The 16385-nt window shown below is 37.1% G+C and overlaps 1 protein-coding gene across 4 annotated transcripts in view; it reads left to right on the top strand.

Moving 5' to 3' along the window:
• The first annotated feature begins 1291 nt into the window (after positions 1 to 1291).
• Positions 1292 to 16385, top strand: part of kn (EBF transcription factor knot) — a 77634-nt gene continuing 62540 nt past the window's right edge. For 2 of the 4 annotated variants that reach the window (XM_011647358.2, XM_011647357.3), the window contains exons 1-3: positions 1292 to 2377; positions 9731 to 9884; positions 14437 to 14500. In XM_011647358.2, coding sequence (XP_011645660.1) covers positions 2307 to 2377; positions 9731 to 9884; positions 14437 to 14500 — 289 coding nt within the window. In that variant the 5' untranslated portion in view covers positions 1292 to 2306. The remainder of the gene's footprint in view (positions 2378 to 9730; positions 9885 to 14436; positions 14501 to 16385) is intronic. The other 2 variants (XR_016138315.1, XR_016138314.1) reach the window with 1 other exon arrangement.

Consider the following 16385-nt stretch of genomic DNA (forward strand, 5'->3'; position numbering starts at 1 on the left):
CGAAACACTGCAAATTTCTTCTTTCTTCTTTCTCTTCTAACTTTGCGATTGCCTTTATTCCCTCCATCACATAAATTTATTCAAACAAATTCTATAATTACTTTTTCGACCCAACTGCCATTCGACCTGAGATTTATATACTCGATTACCTAGTAAAACGCTTAATGTTTTTGTAAAATAAATCTTATAATTTTATGACAACTTTTATTTCTATAAATTTATATATTTAGAATAATTGTAATAAATCTACTAATGTTGATAAAAATAATATCTAAAATATTTTACAGAAAGAAAGATGATTGAACATATTTTATATTCAAACATATCTGTAAACAAGAGTTTTATAAATATAAAACAAGTAATAATAAGTATTTAAGAAGCTTTTCCTATTACTATTCAAAATTGTATAAATGTTACTATGAGAAGAGATTTAAGCTGAGCTGAAAATAAATGAACAAATATTTACAAATATTTACATAAAAAAATAAAAGTATTAAAATAAATACATAAAAAATATAATTTTGTTTTACTAATTTTTATTTAAATCAATCTATCAGTATTTAGAGTAGAGCAGACTTAAAAATCAATAAAATATCATTTAATACGATAGGATCACTAGATTTTTAAGAGATAAATAACAAATTTCTTTTTATATCTTCAATACTGAAATGAAATGTACACTAGAAACGTGTAAAGATGTAACATGTAAAGAGAAAGAAAATACACAATACATTTTAACAATAAATAATTCACCAACAAATATTCAGGTTAAAACAAAATTTCAAGAATTTTTATACATAACAAATATTTACAAAAGATATTATTATTATTATTTAACTTATTTGAAGTAGCGTTCGTTGATGTGAAATATGTATTCTTTAATTATTATAGAAACTTAACAAAAGTAGATAACGCGTCGAAGATAAATGTAATCTAAAAAATACTTAGTTAAAAAACAAAAAATGCAACATTTTAATAATTTTTTAGTATTGATTCTAAAAACTTTTATTCAGAAGAAAGGAGTATCACAGTATGAACCTTATTCGAGTGCGGCTCGCGCCGGAATGACAGTCTCTTAACATTGCCGCCACGGCGCCACAGTCCTTGGTGTCCCAGATGGGCGTCGATATGGGTATGGGCAGCTTCATCCATTGGTCGTACGAGTCGCAGTGGATTGGTGCACGATACAAAATGGGCAAGACCTTCCAGACGGGCTGGTCGATGCGCGGTATCACTCGTAGCCGCGCCCACCACGATTCGCCAGCCCGACCCCACTGGGACCTGCTGGCACGCCGCTAGTGCCGGCCCTGACACATTCGACAAGCGGCACCGTAACGGGAAGCAACGTGCGACTGGGGACCTCGAAGGACCTTTCCGCTGGTCACGAGACACGTTTGCAACGTTTTGGCGGCGACGATAATACGCACCAGGGTACTGCTGGCAAGTGCTCAGATTATCATCGTTGCACATGTTTGTATCTTAAATATCATCGCCTGGTACAAGAATCGCAAGAATATAATATTTCAAAGAAAGGCAGCTTTGGGAGAACGTTCAAGGAACGATCAGTAACATCCCTCGCAAGGTCTACTGACATGTCACACATCGTATAGAGAGTGATACAACAGTGATAGAAATTTGCGACGCGACTGACAAAGGACAAGGGACACGATTCTGCGCAAGTGAGAACAGTGCATTGTGAGACAGCAACGTGATCCTTAGTGCGCGTTCGTATCGCGAACTCGTGGCACGCACGTTCGGACGCATGTGCACCGGCACGCGGTCGGTGCGCCCGGTTTGACGGTGCAGTCCGGAAAGACGCGACACCCCGTCAGTGGTGAGCGGACGTTCATGCACCGCCACGGGCAACCGGTCGCTAACGTTTCAGTGATAACGATTCATGCACGTTCCTAAAGAAACGTGGCACCGGGCGTACCCGCTCTGACGGAGAGACAACCGGTGGAGTCTCCCGCGGAGGCGCGAAGGGGTGTCCGAGGGGGCGACGAAGGTTTTTGCAAAGAGTGCAAAGCGAAGGAGGAAGCCTGTTGCCCCAAGAGAGTCCGTACGGCCTCACCACGCGGTCCGACGAGTGGAGCAGTCTCCTGCCCAGCTCCACGATCGTGGGTGCTGGGGGGTCGCCATGGCTCGGACTTGGTGCCGGGGGTGGTACTGGGGCCACCACGGGGGGCGGAAGTCCCGTCGAGCTCGAGGGCCACTGGGGACGAAAGCTGTACGGCGCGAGTGTGGCACCGCCACCCCCGCCACCTCATCATCATCCGCGAGCGCCGTTGGTTTTCGCGCCTCAAGATATGAGACAGATACTGAAGGAGGAACCTGTACCACGTGCTTGGCCGCAGCCCACGCTCACCGACAACGGAACGTGAGTACATAAAAATATTATCGTCATCTTTATCTTTCAATCGAAAATATACAAAAAATGATCGAGAAATTACTACCGGCGAATGTTAGATAAAACTGATATGTATTGTCGAAAAAATATCTTGTCTGATTAATTCATACAATTTTATTAGCATAACGATGAGTTTTATTGAAAAGATGATGTTCGCATAGTTGCATTATTGTGACAAACTTTTGTGCGATACGATATATTTGAATACGAATTAATTCATTTTTTAAACACACAATTTAAAAGTATACATGTGACGTAATTAATCTTGGTTTAATGATCTTGGTTTAATGCTTAAAAAAAGGGGAAAAAGCTGTTTCATATAATATTATTTCTATTAATCGATGAAGAATATATTTATAATTGTGCACAGTAAAATTTCATCATCATCATAAGATATACATTTTTTAATAATATTTATATTTTAAAATATATAGTATATAAAGGTATATACATGTGTTATTACTTCATTATTCGTTTATTAAATCAAAACAAAATATTCATATATAAATTATTATGTTTACTTGTAGTTTTTAATTCATTCAGACAATTAATTATATATACATGCAAAAATCAAATATTAAAAGTCAAAGATGTATTTATGTGAATTGGAGAAGAATATTTTTTCTCGCTGTTATGTGTTATAATGTTTGCCGTCGGCAAGTTATATCCTTCCATAACAGTGTGAATTATACGATATAAATTAAAATTGTAAAATTGCTTTTATAAATACGGAATAAAAATTGATTTTACACAAATTTTGCAAATTATAAATTTGTTAAAGAAATGAATTAATGTTTACAAAAAAAGATCAACAATGATTTAAAGTATTTTCTTTTCTTTATGAAACGTTAGTAAAGTATTTTTTTAGAATAAAATATATTATCTAAATTGCTTTAGAATAATTTATCCACCGTCATCAGCATTATATTTTACAAAAGAAAGCTGCAGCCATTAGGAGTCACATGGCATTTTTTTTGTAACTATATTACTAAATATATTCTACAAAACCAGACATTCTTTCTTTTGTTCTTTCTATTTATAGTGTATACCTTTAAAAATTATCGTATATTTGAATATTTGTTTGAATAGTAAAAAATCTATGAATTGTGATTAATTACAATACCTAAATATGCTATACATAAAAATTTGAAAAATTTGAAAACAACGAAGAAACCTGCCTAAGACGATTCAGAAAGGTAAACTGGGTGAACCGACGGATTCGCTAATTCAATAGTGGTTCTAACTAATCCCTTCCTCCAAGCACCGTGACACGAGGACCGACCGGAATCGAGTTAATGTAATTGAGAATCTTAACGCCTTTTGCTCATTGCTTCGTCCCAGACTTTTCGAGTCTACTTTCTCCCTTTACTCAATCGTTTTTCCTCTAGACTCTATCGGAATTGATGTTTCTGCAAAAAAGACAATTTTTTTAACCTGCACTTGCAAAATCGAAATGTGAAGAATTTTATTAAAACTACTTGTGAAAATACTAGTGCTATTTGACTGACAAAGAATAAGAATTTATCACTTAAAAATTTCACTGAGTTCGCGATAACAGAATGTTTTAAAATAATATAATTAATATAATTAAAATTAGTAAGAAATTATTTTATAAAAGAAACTGAATGCACAGAAATTAAGAATTATTGCTTAAACATTAACATAACATTATTGATAGAGAATTATAATTAATTCAATTCGATAGGTAATAATCGCTATTGTACGCAAATTTCGAGAGTATAGATCTCTTTTTCATCAAACTTAATTGAATCAATGTTGCGATAGTCTTGGTAATTGTCTTACAGAAGTTTAAGAGTCGCAAAATGTTAAACGTCAACTTTCACCTTTACGGAAATTCAAGCTGGAAAGTTTCGTTTCCTCCGCTACTAAGAACAGTTGTACCGCACAACTGTGTTACATCGAGATCAACTAGGAGGGGTGTGCGAAACTGTTTTAAAACTCCCGCGGAGCACAGGCATAAACTCTCGCGCTTTTTAAAAACCTCTAAAAAAGTTATCCACCTAATGAAGCAGTAAACCACCGCGCTCGAGGGAAAGAGCTGTTGCGCAGCGGAAAAACAATGACCTTTCATATGAATATGAGACAAAGAAAAAAAAACGAGACTGAGAGAAAAATTGCTACCGATCTTTGAAACTGTAATCGCTTCGACCAAATCTCGGAGAAGAGAGCGGTAGATATATGTGTAAACTCGACCATTTGACATATATACCGCACGTATTTTAAAAAAACATGAATTCTGTGGTCTTTATAAAATAATTAATTAAATATTTGATCACAATTTAAAGACAGCGGTAAATCTAAATATTAAACGTTTAATACAGCGTGTAACAGTTTTAATACGTTTTAAATATAATATATAATTATTCCAGCTCTTAATTAAAATACATGAAAATTATGTATTAGTGGGGGAAATTCTCGTGTGGAATATATTTGCGAAATATATGCGCATCACGGCGTGTTAATAACTAATAGATTTTTATGCAGCAAAAGGTACGATGAAACACGGCGGTAAATTGAACAACGTTCGCAGTAACGCTCTCTCGTAGCAAATTACATTCGGATATATTACAAATTGCTCATTATCTCCATGCGCATTATGAATCGCGTTGGGCGCGAGCGTAAACAGAGAGCGTGCTTCGGCTAACTCGCAATAACTAACGCCCGACGGTGCGTATTACCCACGGATTTATTGTAATTCTCTACGATTGCTTTATCCGTACCCATATTCGTAACCATACCGGTGGGTTTGTATTATCCGCATATATTTCGTCCATAATGCAACACAAATAGCACAGGTCGCATCTCTCGTGTATAAAGTATAAGCATCGATCGGTTTATCCGGCAATCCGTCGTTGTTCTAAATACGCCGGAGATCGCGCGCCTCGTCGTCGTTTAAATGTCGATTATGTCATAACCAGATACGCGGGTGATGATTCCACAGATTTGACGCGAAAATGAAAAAGCTCCGTAGCAATTGTCTAACGCGATATAAAGCGCAATTCCCCTCGTGTATTCGCACGGTTCATAAACCGCCGTATATACACGTCATTCTTTATTCCTTGATATATTTGTATAATTGTGCAAGTCTCGCAATATTTTAACGATTATCATCGCAATCGAGATTGCTATTGCTATAAGGAATTACGTATATTCCATATCTTCATTTGTACGTATTTGAATGCATGTCGCGCTTTATCCGATATCATTATCGATTGGAATCCAATCCAAATCAAATCGAATTGCACGGGCACTTTAGCCGACCTAAAAAAATGATCATGCGGTGGATTAGTAGCGGCGGAGGGTCGAATGATTCGCAGGTGCTGGAACGAGCAATGTTATCTGCGAGACCAAAAGCGCGCGCGTGGCAAATTGCACGCACGAATACAGTAAACGCGAATGAAGCCCGTAATTATCACCTCGGCGTCGGTCGGTAGGACGTGCGACACGGTCGCCAACATAAACGCATAAAGCGCATGTGTTATCCGCATATATCTGTGAAACTCATAAACACTGAAGCTCGTACAATCCAGAGAATGGGAAATTGAGCAAAAAGTTGCCGTTTGAGAGATGAATTGTTGTAAAGATATATATGAATTGTTTCGCTGTAACATGAATTGATTATGACAAAGTAGACAAGTTTGCTTCAATGTTTACATACTTTTTGTGTGAATTTATTGTTTTTAGTTAATCTCATTAAAGGATTAAAGATTAAAATATAAAAAATTACGTTTGCATTATTATATAAACGTTATTTTTTAGGAAATTTGTACTATTTTCTTAAATCTCACTACATTGTAGTTTGAAAAAGTTTAAAGTATAAGTAAAGCTTATAGTAAAATTTATTATTAATTAAAAAGGCATAGAACCAGTCGATAATCAAGTATTATTTAAGACTATAAAACTGACTGCTTCCTAAAGTAATTTAGACGTGAGTTTGCAGGCACTGATAACCGCATATGCATTACTGTCATATTAGCGATACGAACTGCGCGCGTATGCGCGGTTTTCCGCAATCCTCGATAGTCGCTCGAAAAGGCGTGGTATACAGTAGTGAATTTTGGGTGATAATATAACGGTGCGGCAGAACGTGCCTACGCGTTATATAGGAATTGGTGCATGGCAAACGGGGCAAAATAATCGGACGTCGAGAGTTATGGGGCGCGAACCGGCGACCGGTTAATCAGCCACCGATAATTATCGACACGGGCAGTACATCACTACCCTTCCTCCCTCAACGCTACCCACTACCCTTCCTCGGTCCTCCGCCGCGATCCGCCGCGCCGTTCCCCGTTCGTTCCCCGAAAGCCCGCGTTGCACAACCCCTTGCAACCGACCCCGCGTTTCCACCCCCCCCCCCTTCCTGCCGGCGGCTCGGCATCCCACCACCTGGCGTGACAAACGCACCGCCGATACCATCATTTATTTCGCAAATGTGCTGCAAAACTGCCGCTATTCATTTTCGGTCCAGTCGATTCAGTTTTCCGCTCCGAGGGTCCGCCCTGATGGCTGTGCGCGCAGCTCTGTGCAGTCGTGCGATGGTTTTATCGTTTCGCGACGGCACGATCGCACAGACCAGTGCCGATAATGCGATTTCTCGGCGGTGATTTTTAACCGCGAAGAACGATATAATCTCTTCGGTAAAGTTAAAAATCTCTCTTTTTACATACGACACAATTATATTTATTATGATTTGACAGCAATAGATCATTAAAATTTATAGGACAGTTTGACAGAATTTATATATTATCGCTATATTATTGGAAACAAAAAGATACTAATAATAAAATATAGAAAGTTATATCCGTGGATTTATAGACATTTATAATAAAACATATAATAAAATTCTGAAATAATATAATAATTATTATTTTAATGTATTTTAATGTGTTCTAATTGTTGGATGTAAAGTGAAGAGGTGACGCTGGAATGATGATAGAAAACTCTGAGCTTTACGAGATCAATCCGAGTCTGAGATCCACACGCGGGCTGTGCGAAGTAACGTACTCGAAAAGGGGACTTTCCGTGCCATTACTCAAAGATGGCATTGGAGTCCGGCGGCCTAATCTCGGCACATGAGACCTTAATAGGATTTTAAGGCGTCGAGACCACCTGCGCGCTTCCCCACGGTCGACCTCGTTTGTCTTTCCTCTCTACCAGTTTGGGCATTCTTATTGCGTCCAAGAATTGGACTGATATACCTCTTCGACGTTACGACATAGATTATCGTTTAACATTTCACTTGACTACCAAGGTTTAAAGATTATTCGTGTTTATTAGAATGAAAATAACTATTATCTCTATTTGATTTCGATGGACTCTCAAATTTCAATAGATTAATTAACTTTCGGGAAAGATAAAGGCAGAAGATTGGAGGCAGGGAGAATGCATGGCGTGGTAATTAATGCGCATTCAAAATATCCCTATAAAATGTATATATATTTAATTCTTCTATTATAAGATTTAGTTATATGAACGTTTCAGCTTATCTTCAAGTTATCCAGATGTACATATATTAGCAGAACATTTCATAGACCTGTAGTTTCCATAATTTCTGGCATGCGGTGGATGAATGAGTCCTAATCCCTCCCTAAGTGTCGGTCCACAATAAGTATTTAATCTTTAAGTCGTAAGAACTTGACTAATCATAGTCGATTATTCTTTTCATATTCGATTATAATTGGTCAATTTCTTACGTCTTAAAGCTTAAATCACCTATTGTGGACCGACACTAATGATTGAAAAATATGTTTGTCCATTAAGGAACGAGCTATAAGTTCTATGTTATTCGTTTGTTATATATACAAAAAAATGTACAAAAAATATTTATCTTTAAAACTAAAACTTTAAAATAATCATAATTTTGTTCACCCTTATATGCGAGGAAACGATATAAAGAATAAAATTTTAAATATAAAATTTGATGCACTAAAGTAAAAAACGTATATAGGCCAAGAAAAAAGTTGTTAAATTTAAAATTTACTAACAATAATTAAACAAATCTTAAGTTAATTATGTTAAAGTATTAAATCTATATTTGAAATCAAAACATTAAATGTTAATCGGAGATAATCAAAGATTATACAAAGAATCTTAGTGATTACGTAACAAAATTAAAGATAAAAATAAAAATAAATAATTTTAAAAAGGCTAAAACGTAACATTAAAAATTAAAATTATTGCAAAGTTGTAATTTTTAAATTATTTAAAATAGAAACATAAAGGCATGGTATAAAAGTGTCATAGTATAAATTTAAACTATTATCTTGAAGTTTAATGTGTAATATTTCAAAATCTAATTTTCTGTTTAAAAATCTCGTCGTATAAAATTTTTATATTTATCTTGTCGAAATTATAATAATCGAAACGCATCCTATTCTCGTTAATATGAGAATGCGCTCTGACTGTTAAACGTAATAACTGTTTTCCGGTTGATATACTTGTCTCAAAATGATTTTTAATTTTTTTCTTGTTTGACCAACATAACATGCGTTTTAATTCTTACAAGCATTTTGTATATCACATTTTTCTTTGGTCATGCGAGGGAAATGTTTCTGAGCTTTAATAATCTCTCCAAGTTTAGATTATAAAAAGATAATTTTATATTAAGATTCTTGATAATTTCTTTGAATATCTCCAAAATTTTAGTTTGTTCTTCGGAGATTATCAAATTAGAATTTGAAAATTAAAATTAGAAAAATTAGAATTGGAAAAATTCAAAAAAATTAACAAGAATCTCAAAATTATCTTATAGTGTCAACAAGCTTAGAAGGATCATTAGAGAGCTCAGAAAGATATTCTTCTGCGTGACTAAGGAAAAAAATGTAATATACACAATAGCTTGTAAAAATTGCAACGCATATAATGGCAGAAAGAAAGAATTACAAACCAAAAATTCTAGACGCAAAAATGATGGATGGGATATAAGAATCACATCAACAGAGAAACAATTACTTATTCTATCATTAGGTTTCATGATTACACTTTCAATTGTCCTTTTTAAAAATTAATTAATATTATCTCTACAGTATACATATAAATTGACTTATAGGTCATAAACAGTTATATTTGCATAATAAAAGATTAAGATAACAAAATATTGAATATTATTTATATTGAAATATTAACATTATTTCTAACAGTAAAAATTTAATTTGGGAAATACGTTATTATATTAATTAATGCTATAAAATATTTTTGTATGATAATAAAATATACATACAGTTACAATATTAATATATTGTAATGTAAATTAATAAAATAAACAATTCTTTAAAATATGATATCACTTGTGATCAATTACAGGGTTGGCGTGGGCCGGGCACATTTTGAGAAACAACCACCAAGTAATTTAAGGAAGAGCAATTTTTTCCATTTCGTAATCGCCCTTTATGACCGACACGGCCAACCGATCGAGATTGAGAGGACGTCGTTCGTGGGCTTTGTCGAGAAAGATCAGGTAATAATTTCTATTATTATATTTCTCGTATGGCTGTAAAACTTTTATTCGATTCGACCCGACTAATTTATCATTGATCGCTGACACAAGGTATTGTAGAACATAATGACATAAGAAGTGTTCTTCACGTTTCTTAAGCTCGAAAATCCGCTGGCGTGAAGATGTCTTTCTTTCCGAACGTGCTGACAAAAAATTGTAGCGAATAAACACAGAGTTTGTGAGTACCGATAGAAATGAGCGACTGATAGCGAATGATAAGTTCAGAATTTCAATGTTTCGCGCTAACCGCCGCTCTCCGGGGAGGCCGGAAAAAAGGAGAGGAGGCCCTTTATGACGCCGGGGGAATATCGTGCGAGCGCGCGCTTATCTCGATAATTGCCGTTTCCATCGGGGCCGGCGTCAAATATTAAACAGCAACGCCTACGCGTGTACGCGTACGCGTATCGATGATCCGTAGAATCCATAGCAGCACACAGCGCCTCTTTTCCGGCAATTAGCCAGACAGGCGAAAATCCATCGGCCGCGTGAGAAATGGAATGGGCACGATGGGCAGGATCACGGGGATGGTCACGCGAAGCGAATGACCTACGAATAATAAAGAGCGCCCTTCAAGCGCCTTCTACTCATGCTCGCCGTACCTTCGATTGGAGATTACGTTCTGTCGGGCGTTTGTTAACCAGGTACTCGTGCGCGCGAAATATCAAGGCTTCTACGAGAAATTACCATAATTGTCAACGATACAGTCTGCAACTAATTACATGGCAGTAGAATGAATTCTGTCGTACGTTTATATGTTTTATCGCGCGACGCGGTAAAATATACATACAAAAGGGCACTACAGCTCGTATACCTTTAAGACCTATCACTTCACGGTTATGAAACGCGATGAAGCTATTTTTTTACGTTCAATTTCATTGTCCTGAATATCATAGCTGTCAGTTATAACGGCGATGGAAGAAACGACGTTAATATAAAGATCGCATTTGAGCAATTATGTTAAAACCATTTTATAAACGATATATAACTATAATTGCACCAAGATAAGTTATGAGGTGCAATTAAAACACGTAAATTGTGATCCTATACGGAAATTAAGTGACAGCTGCTGAATAATTCTAATATACTTTCCGAATCGACGGCGAATAATACGATAATTCACCGTGATATAAATTTGTCGACAGATGGGAATCTAAGTTCCGCTTGCGGAGTTATCGCGGGGAATGATCGCGACCCCGAAAGAATGCTCTCGAACGGGACGCGATTGTCACTGCTCGGTCATCGTTGAGAGCTCCACTTTCTATTGGTTAGGTCAATTAGTACAGCTGTTTAAGGAAAAGTTGGCTCTCTGCCGTCGTGCGACGCAGCGTCGATTCTTGCGCAAGAGAAATCGTTGCGTTGAGAGACCGCGTGGTCTTGCACGGACTTGCGGATTTGCGCAGGTACAACACATCTCCCGGTATGTGCGCTCATAAGAACCGATGTACAGAGCGCGCTTTATGGCATTACATCGTGGATCAATCGATCGGATCTATGTACGTATGTACGTACGTATGTGCAGCGCTGCGCACACGGTACACCAAATAAACGACGGGAAATCCAGATGCACGGCACGAGGACGAGGACCAAGGTCCAAGCGCATATAAATTATCGAAACGTAATCCCGACCGTAACCTCTGGAATTCTAGTGAATCCCGTTCGTATAACGACGATGCTCTGTCGGAAGTCCCTCTGTCTTTCTCTTTCGTCCTCTCTCGTGTGCGCCTTCCCCTTTCTCTACTTCTACGCCTCCGGGGTAACGAGGTACACCCCCTAATAAATCTATCCGCCATAAATCGTCGGCTAATTCGACACAGGAAGACATATAGTTAGATCGCGTTGTAGGATGTAACGTCGTAGATTTAGGAACGTAAGGTGTAGAATGACTTGCGATCTTGCGAAAGTTGCGAAGTTTGATAAAATGATCGGTTAATCAATCAAACGACATGCTGATAATGATTAAAGAAAATGATTAGCGTCTCTCAATATTATGTATAATATGATGAGATAATTGAATAATTCTAGTCTACATTAATCTGATCTTTTATGTTCTTAATATGAGAGTACATGAAGTTTTAGACATAAGATTTATTTCTGGTAATTATCTGTGGCATCTTGCATTTTGCATTTTAATGGACGAGCGCATTGCATATTAAAATTCCATTCTTAATGTAAATGTTCTTGTAATGTAAGTTTTGAATTTAACTTAATGCAACGTCGGATTACGAAAATTTAGCTACATTAAGTTTTGTATGTATAATACGTAAGCAGATTCATTTAATTATTCATATCGCGATGAATATCAGGGCTTCTCACTTTTGTATCTTTTCAGCATCTGTCGCTCCATCTTTTCGTGAATCTATAACGTTCCACTTGGTTTCGCTCATTCCTCTCTCATCCTCCTGGCCTTATAATACGTGCATAATTCACGTTGTCGGAACAGTTGCATCGCGTGGGCTCCCTATTAATTAGGGTCATGCACCGCGGATATGCATCAACCCCGTGTCGAGTTTGTACCTCGATCCACGCATCTTCTCCGATCTGTCTTAATCGAAATTATTGTATTCTGTTATAAATATAATAGAGAAATATTTGCATACATGTATCATTTTTGCCGCATCTTCATTATTCTTTTTTAATAATAAAAATAGATTACAATAAATATATATATTAAAACATAAATATAAATATGCATACAAACATAAAATATCGATAAATGTTGATCATTCAATAATTGATTCTAATTGACATTCTAAAACAGAGAGCTTATAACATATTTTATTTTCTCTTGTCTGGAATAAAAAAGAAACATGCGAAAATTGGTATATAAAATGTGTGCGTAAGAGGTGTTAAAACGATCGTTTATCGCGAGAGAGACAACGCAGAAACATGTGAATTGAGGCTCGCTAAGCTCGACACGGCGCAATACGACACTATGATGCTCGTACACAACGTTCCCGGAAATGGACGCTCTAGGTAAATACCTAGCATCTCCTCGTCCCATCCGCTTTTTGTTCGTGTTTAATTAAAAAGTAGTCAGCGAGGAAGGAGAGACAGTGAAAGAGAGAGAGAGAAAGAGGGAGGGGGGGGGAGAGAGAGAGTTCGACCTATCCGCGTATATATCTGATTAACGTCGGTCGTGCGTTGGACGAATTTAGAGATTAATGGTCGTGACGAGCGCCGACGACAGGAGAGAGCTTAATGCGTACGCTCAGACCGCGCGCGCGACGGAAAAAAGGGAAGAAAGACGTCGCCGGTCAGACGCCGATCGACGAAGCAGGGCCGATTATCCGATGAAGCGAGTGCGGACGGAGGGAGTTATTCCGTTAGAAAAATGATCACTTCCCGTTCATTCGCGAAGAAATCTTGCGATGGATTTATGCGGTTTTCTTATCCGCGTCGACTATTCCCGCGCTTAAGCTGATAAGCCATAATCTTGATATCTTCTGCGGAACTCGTACTCGTCGAAATGGAGCAGCTGAGGCAGTCAGACTTGAGAAATAAGATAATTTAAGAGTATGAGATTGTTCACGACAAACGTAGTACAAGAAAACGAATATATATATATATATATATATATATAATATATATATATATATATATTATATTTTTATTTTATTTAAATTTTATTCTATTTATTTTATTATTTATTGTTTTAAAAAATTGTTACATATATTTCATTATAGCATAGCGTATACATTTTACATGTTTTTAATTATTACTTTTATATCTTTTATATAATTTGCTAATTGGAATTTGTTTTTCTTCGCAAGAGATATTAAGAATCTTCATTCTGTCACAACATCTGTTGAGTGCACTCAGCCATAAAAAAATCGTAGACGCTGTTGTATTATATTAATTAATTTATAGCGAAATTGTATATGAAAAATATGGAAAAAAATTAACTTTGTCTATTAGAGAAAATAATAATTGTATAACGTATCATCTGCATGTATGATAGAACAACAAAACGAGTCAATAAAGTTTTGCTATACATCTATGCGCGTAATTACGTTAATTTGACGTAGAATCGATTGGACTGCCAACGCTTATCCTCGAGTCGAAAGGTCGTATTGCACAACTAAAAGTCGTAGTCGTGGGACGGAGAGGGCGGTCGTGGGTGTATCACCATGATGTTCCGGGGGTAGGTAGTTGAAAATGCATTACCGCGGTCGCGGCATATGGCACGATGCACGCATGACTCGTCAACGGGGCAGGATGATAATTATGCATCGCACGCCATACGTAATGGCATGGCTCTTACCGGCGCATCAAGAAATTAATAATTAGCGTGAGGTGGAGCAGGCTGGGCACACACAGGCGTTGCGTCACGGTGCACTTAATTAAAATAGAATAGAGCTCGAAGAACGCGAGGTTGTGTTTGAACGATAGCTACCGTGAACTGTCAAACGATAACGCCTTGTAGAAACTTGAAAGTATTAATAATTGATTTAAAGCGACATGTAATTTATTTATTGTGATTAGAAATATTTAAGTATCGTGTCTCTTCTTGTAGGAATCTGAGGGCCAAAAGACGAATAATGGTATTCAGTACAATCTACATCTACTCTATTCTAATGGTAAGTAACAAAAATTTATTTTTTTTTATTTAACGTTTAAATAATTATAACTTATTTATGATTTAAGCGTTTTGTTTAATTATATTAATTATCAATGAATTATAATCTATTTAATAACTTTTTTTTCGTATAGTCAATCATTTAACAACTAAAACATTTACGTTAAATATTAATACACATTTTATATTTCCAATGAAATTACGTATAAGTGTGTGTAAAATAAGTACTCCCAAATCACATTCACGTGGCAAGGCGATCAGATCAGAGTCTCGAATCGATCTGCATTCGTACGCCCAAGTAGTGGGGGGACGAAGCCCTAATAGCCCCATCCGCGTAGCGATGATGACGGGTTATCGACATTCCACACGAACACCCGGTCTCTTAAGGTCGCTAAAAAGTCCAGGGACTTTCGAGGCTCCGGCGCAACAGAGACATATTTTACGTCGCTGGTTCAGGCATGGCAAAAAGGGTCCAGCTTCCGTCTTAAAGAAGCACACGAATATACGCGCACGGACAAGGCGCAAAGGGAGATGAGAAACGGCGGGGAAAGAGAACAGAAGAAGCGAACATTTTGAAGGTGGTCCGACCAGCAGACCCCCAAAAACATACTCGCATTATGAACGCATTAAAAAGCCGCAAGACGCTATACGCAAGCTCCCGACCCAACAGTTTTTCATTCTATATATGTCAATGAATAACGTCACAAACCGCAGTCATCTCTTTATTCCCTGTCTTATCTTTCCCTTTCCCTTGCTATGAAACCCTTCATCTACCTTTCTTCTGTCTCCTCTGCCTTTTCCATCCTTCTTTATCCCAGCTTACTACAATGTCCTCCTCCGTCTCCATTGCCGAGGCCCGATCAATCAATGCGAGATTTTTGTGTTGACTGGCTTGACTGAAGGACCGCGCTCCCATCTATGGTCACTAAAACGTGTCGCCAACATCGCGAACAAGAAGCAACTAACTATTGCAAACTAAAGAATACCAACGCGCACCTCTCGAATCGTCAGCCAAGTTCTTTGTCTCTCTCGCGCCTTCTTTCGTCGTATTCTGGTCACCGGTTTTCTACCTCATCGTCTTCGTACACTTTACGAGAAAATACATGCTGCTTGTGCCTCTCCTTATCGTCATGCAATTTTATCCATGCTTTCTCTTGAACGCGATGCCATCCGTGTTTGCGTTTTGTCGGCAGCTGGTTTTGCGTATCAGAATTCTGATCGCATGATCGGACATGAAACAGTCTCGTCTGGAGAAACAGGAACAATCGGAGATACATTTGCATTTGATGAATCATAGATCACGCTAGTGCCAAATCTAATCGAGAAATATATCTTTTGCTAGTATTTTTTTTCTAAAATTTAAAGTGCTGTGCAATTTTATTCACATTGATTTTCCCTAATAAGATTAAAAAATATTTGACCCATATACGTTCATAGATTAATTGATCATTTAAAAAATAATTTATTAAAAAAATTATTTAAAAAATTGATGTGTCAAATAATAAATATATATTTAAATGAAAAGAGGAACAGTTATAACTTATAATCGAACGTTAAAATATAAAGACACTTTACACTAATTATAAGAAGCTTTGAGAAGAATCGCTTTAAAGAAAAGAAACTCCTTACAGTTATCGAACATGACGATGTAACAGAGTTTACACATTGTCGTACGTGAGTGCTACATCGCTAGTTATGTCCTTTAGAGTCGATCGGTACATCAACGTGACTGTGATTTATGCGCCGTAGATCGGACTGTCGTGTCGTATCGTCGTTTATAAAAGTTTCATGCACGAAATACCTTGCCGCGCGCTCACGCGTGCGCGACTGTTATGCCTTGGAGACAAATTGGAGTACGGACATGCTCTGTCTCCCCAAGCTCACCG

This window comes from Pogonomyrmex barbatus, unplaced genomic scaffold, assembly GCF_055798465.1.
Source record: "Pogonomyrmex barbatus isolate J1 unplaced genomic scaffold, ASM5579846v1 scaffold1, whole genome shotgun sequence".
Taxonomy (NCBI): domain Eukaryota; kingdom Metazoa; phylum Arthropoda; class Insecta; order Hymenoptera; family Formicidae; genus Pogonomyrmex; species Pogonomyrmex barbatus.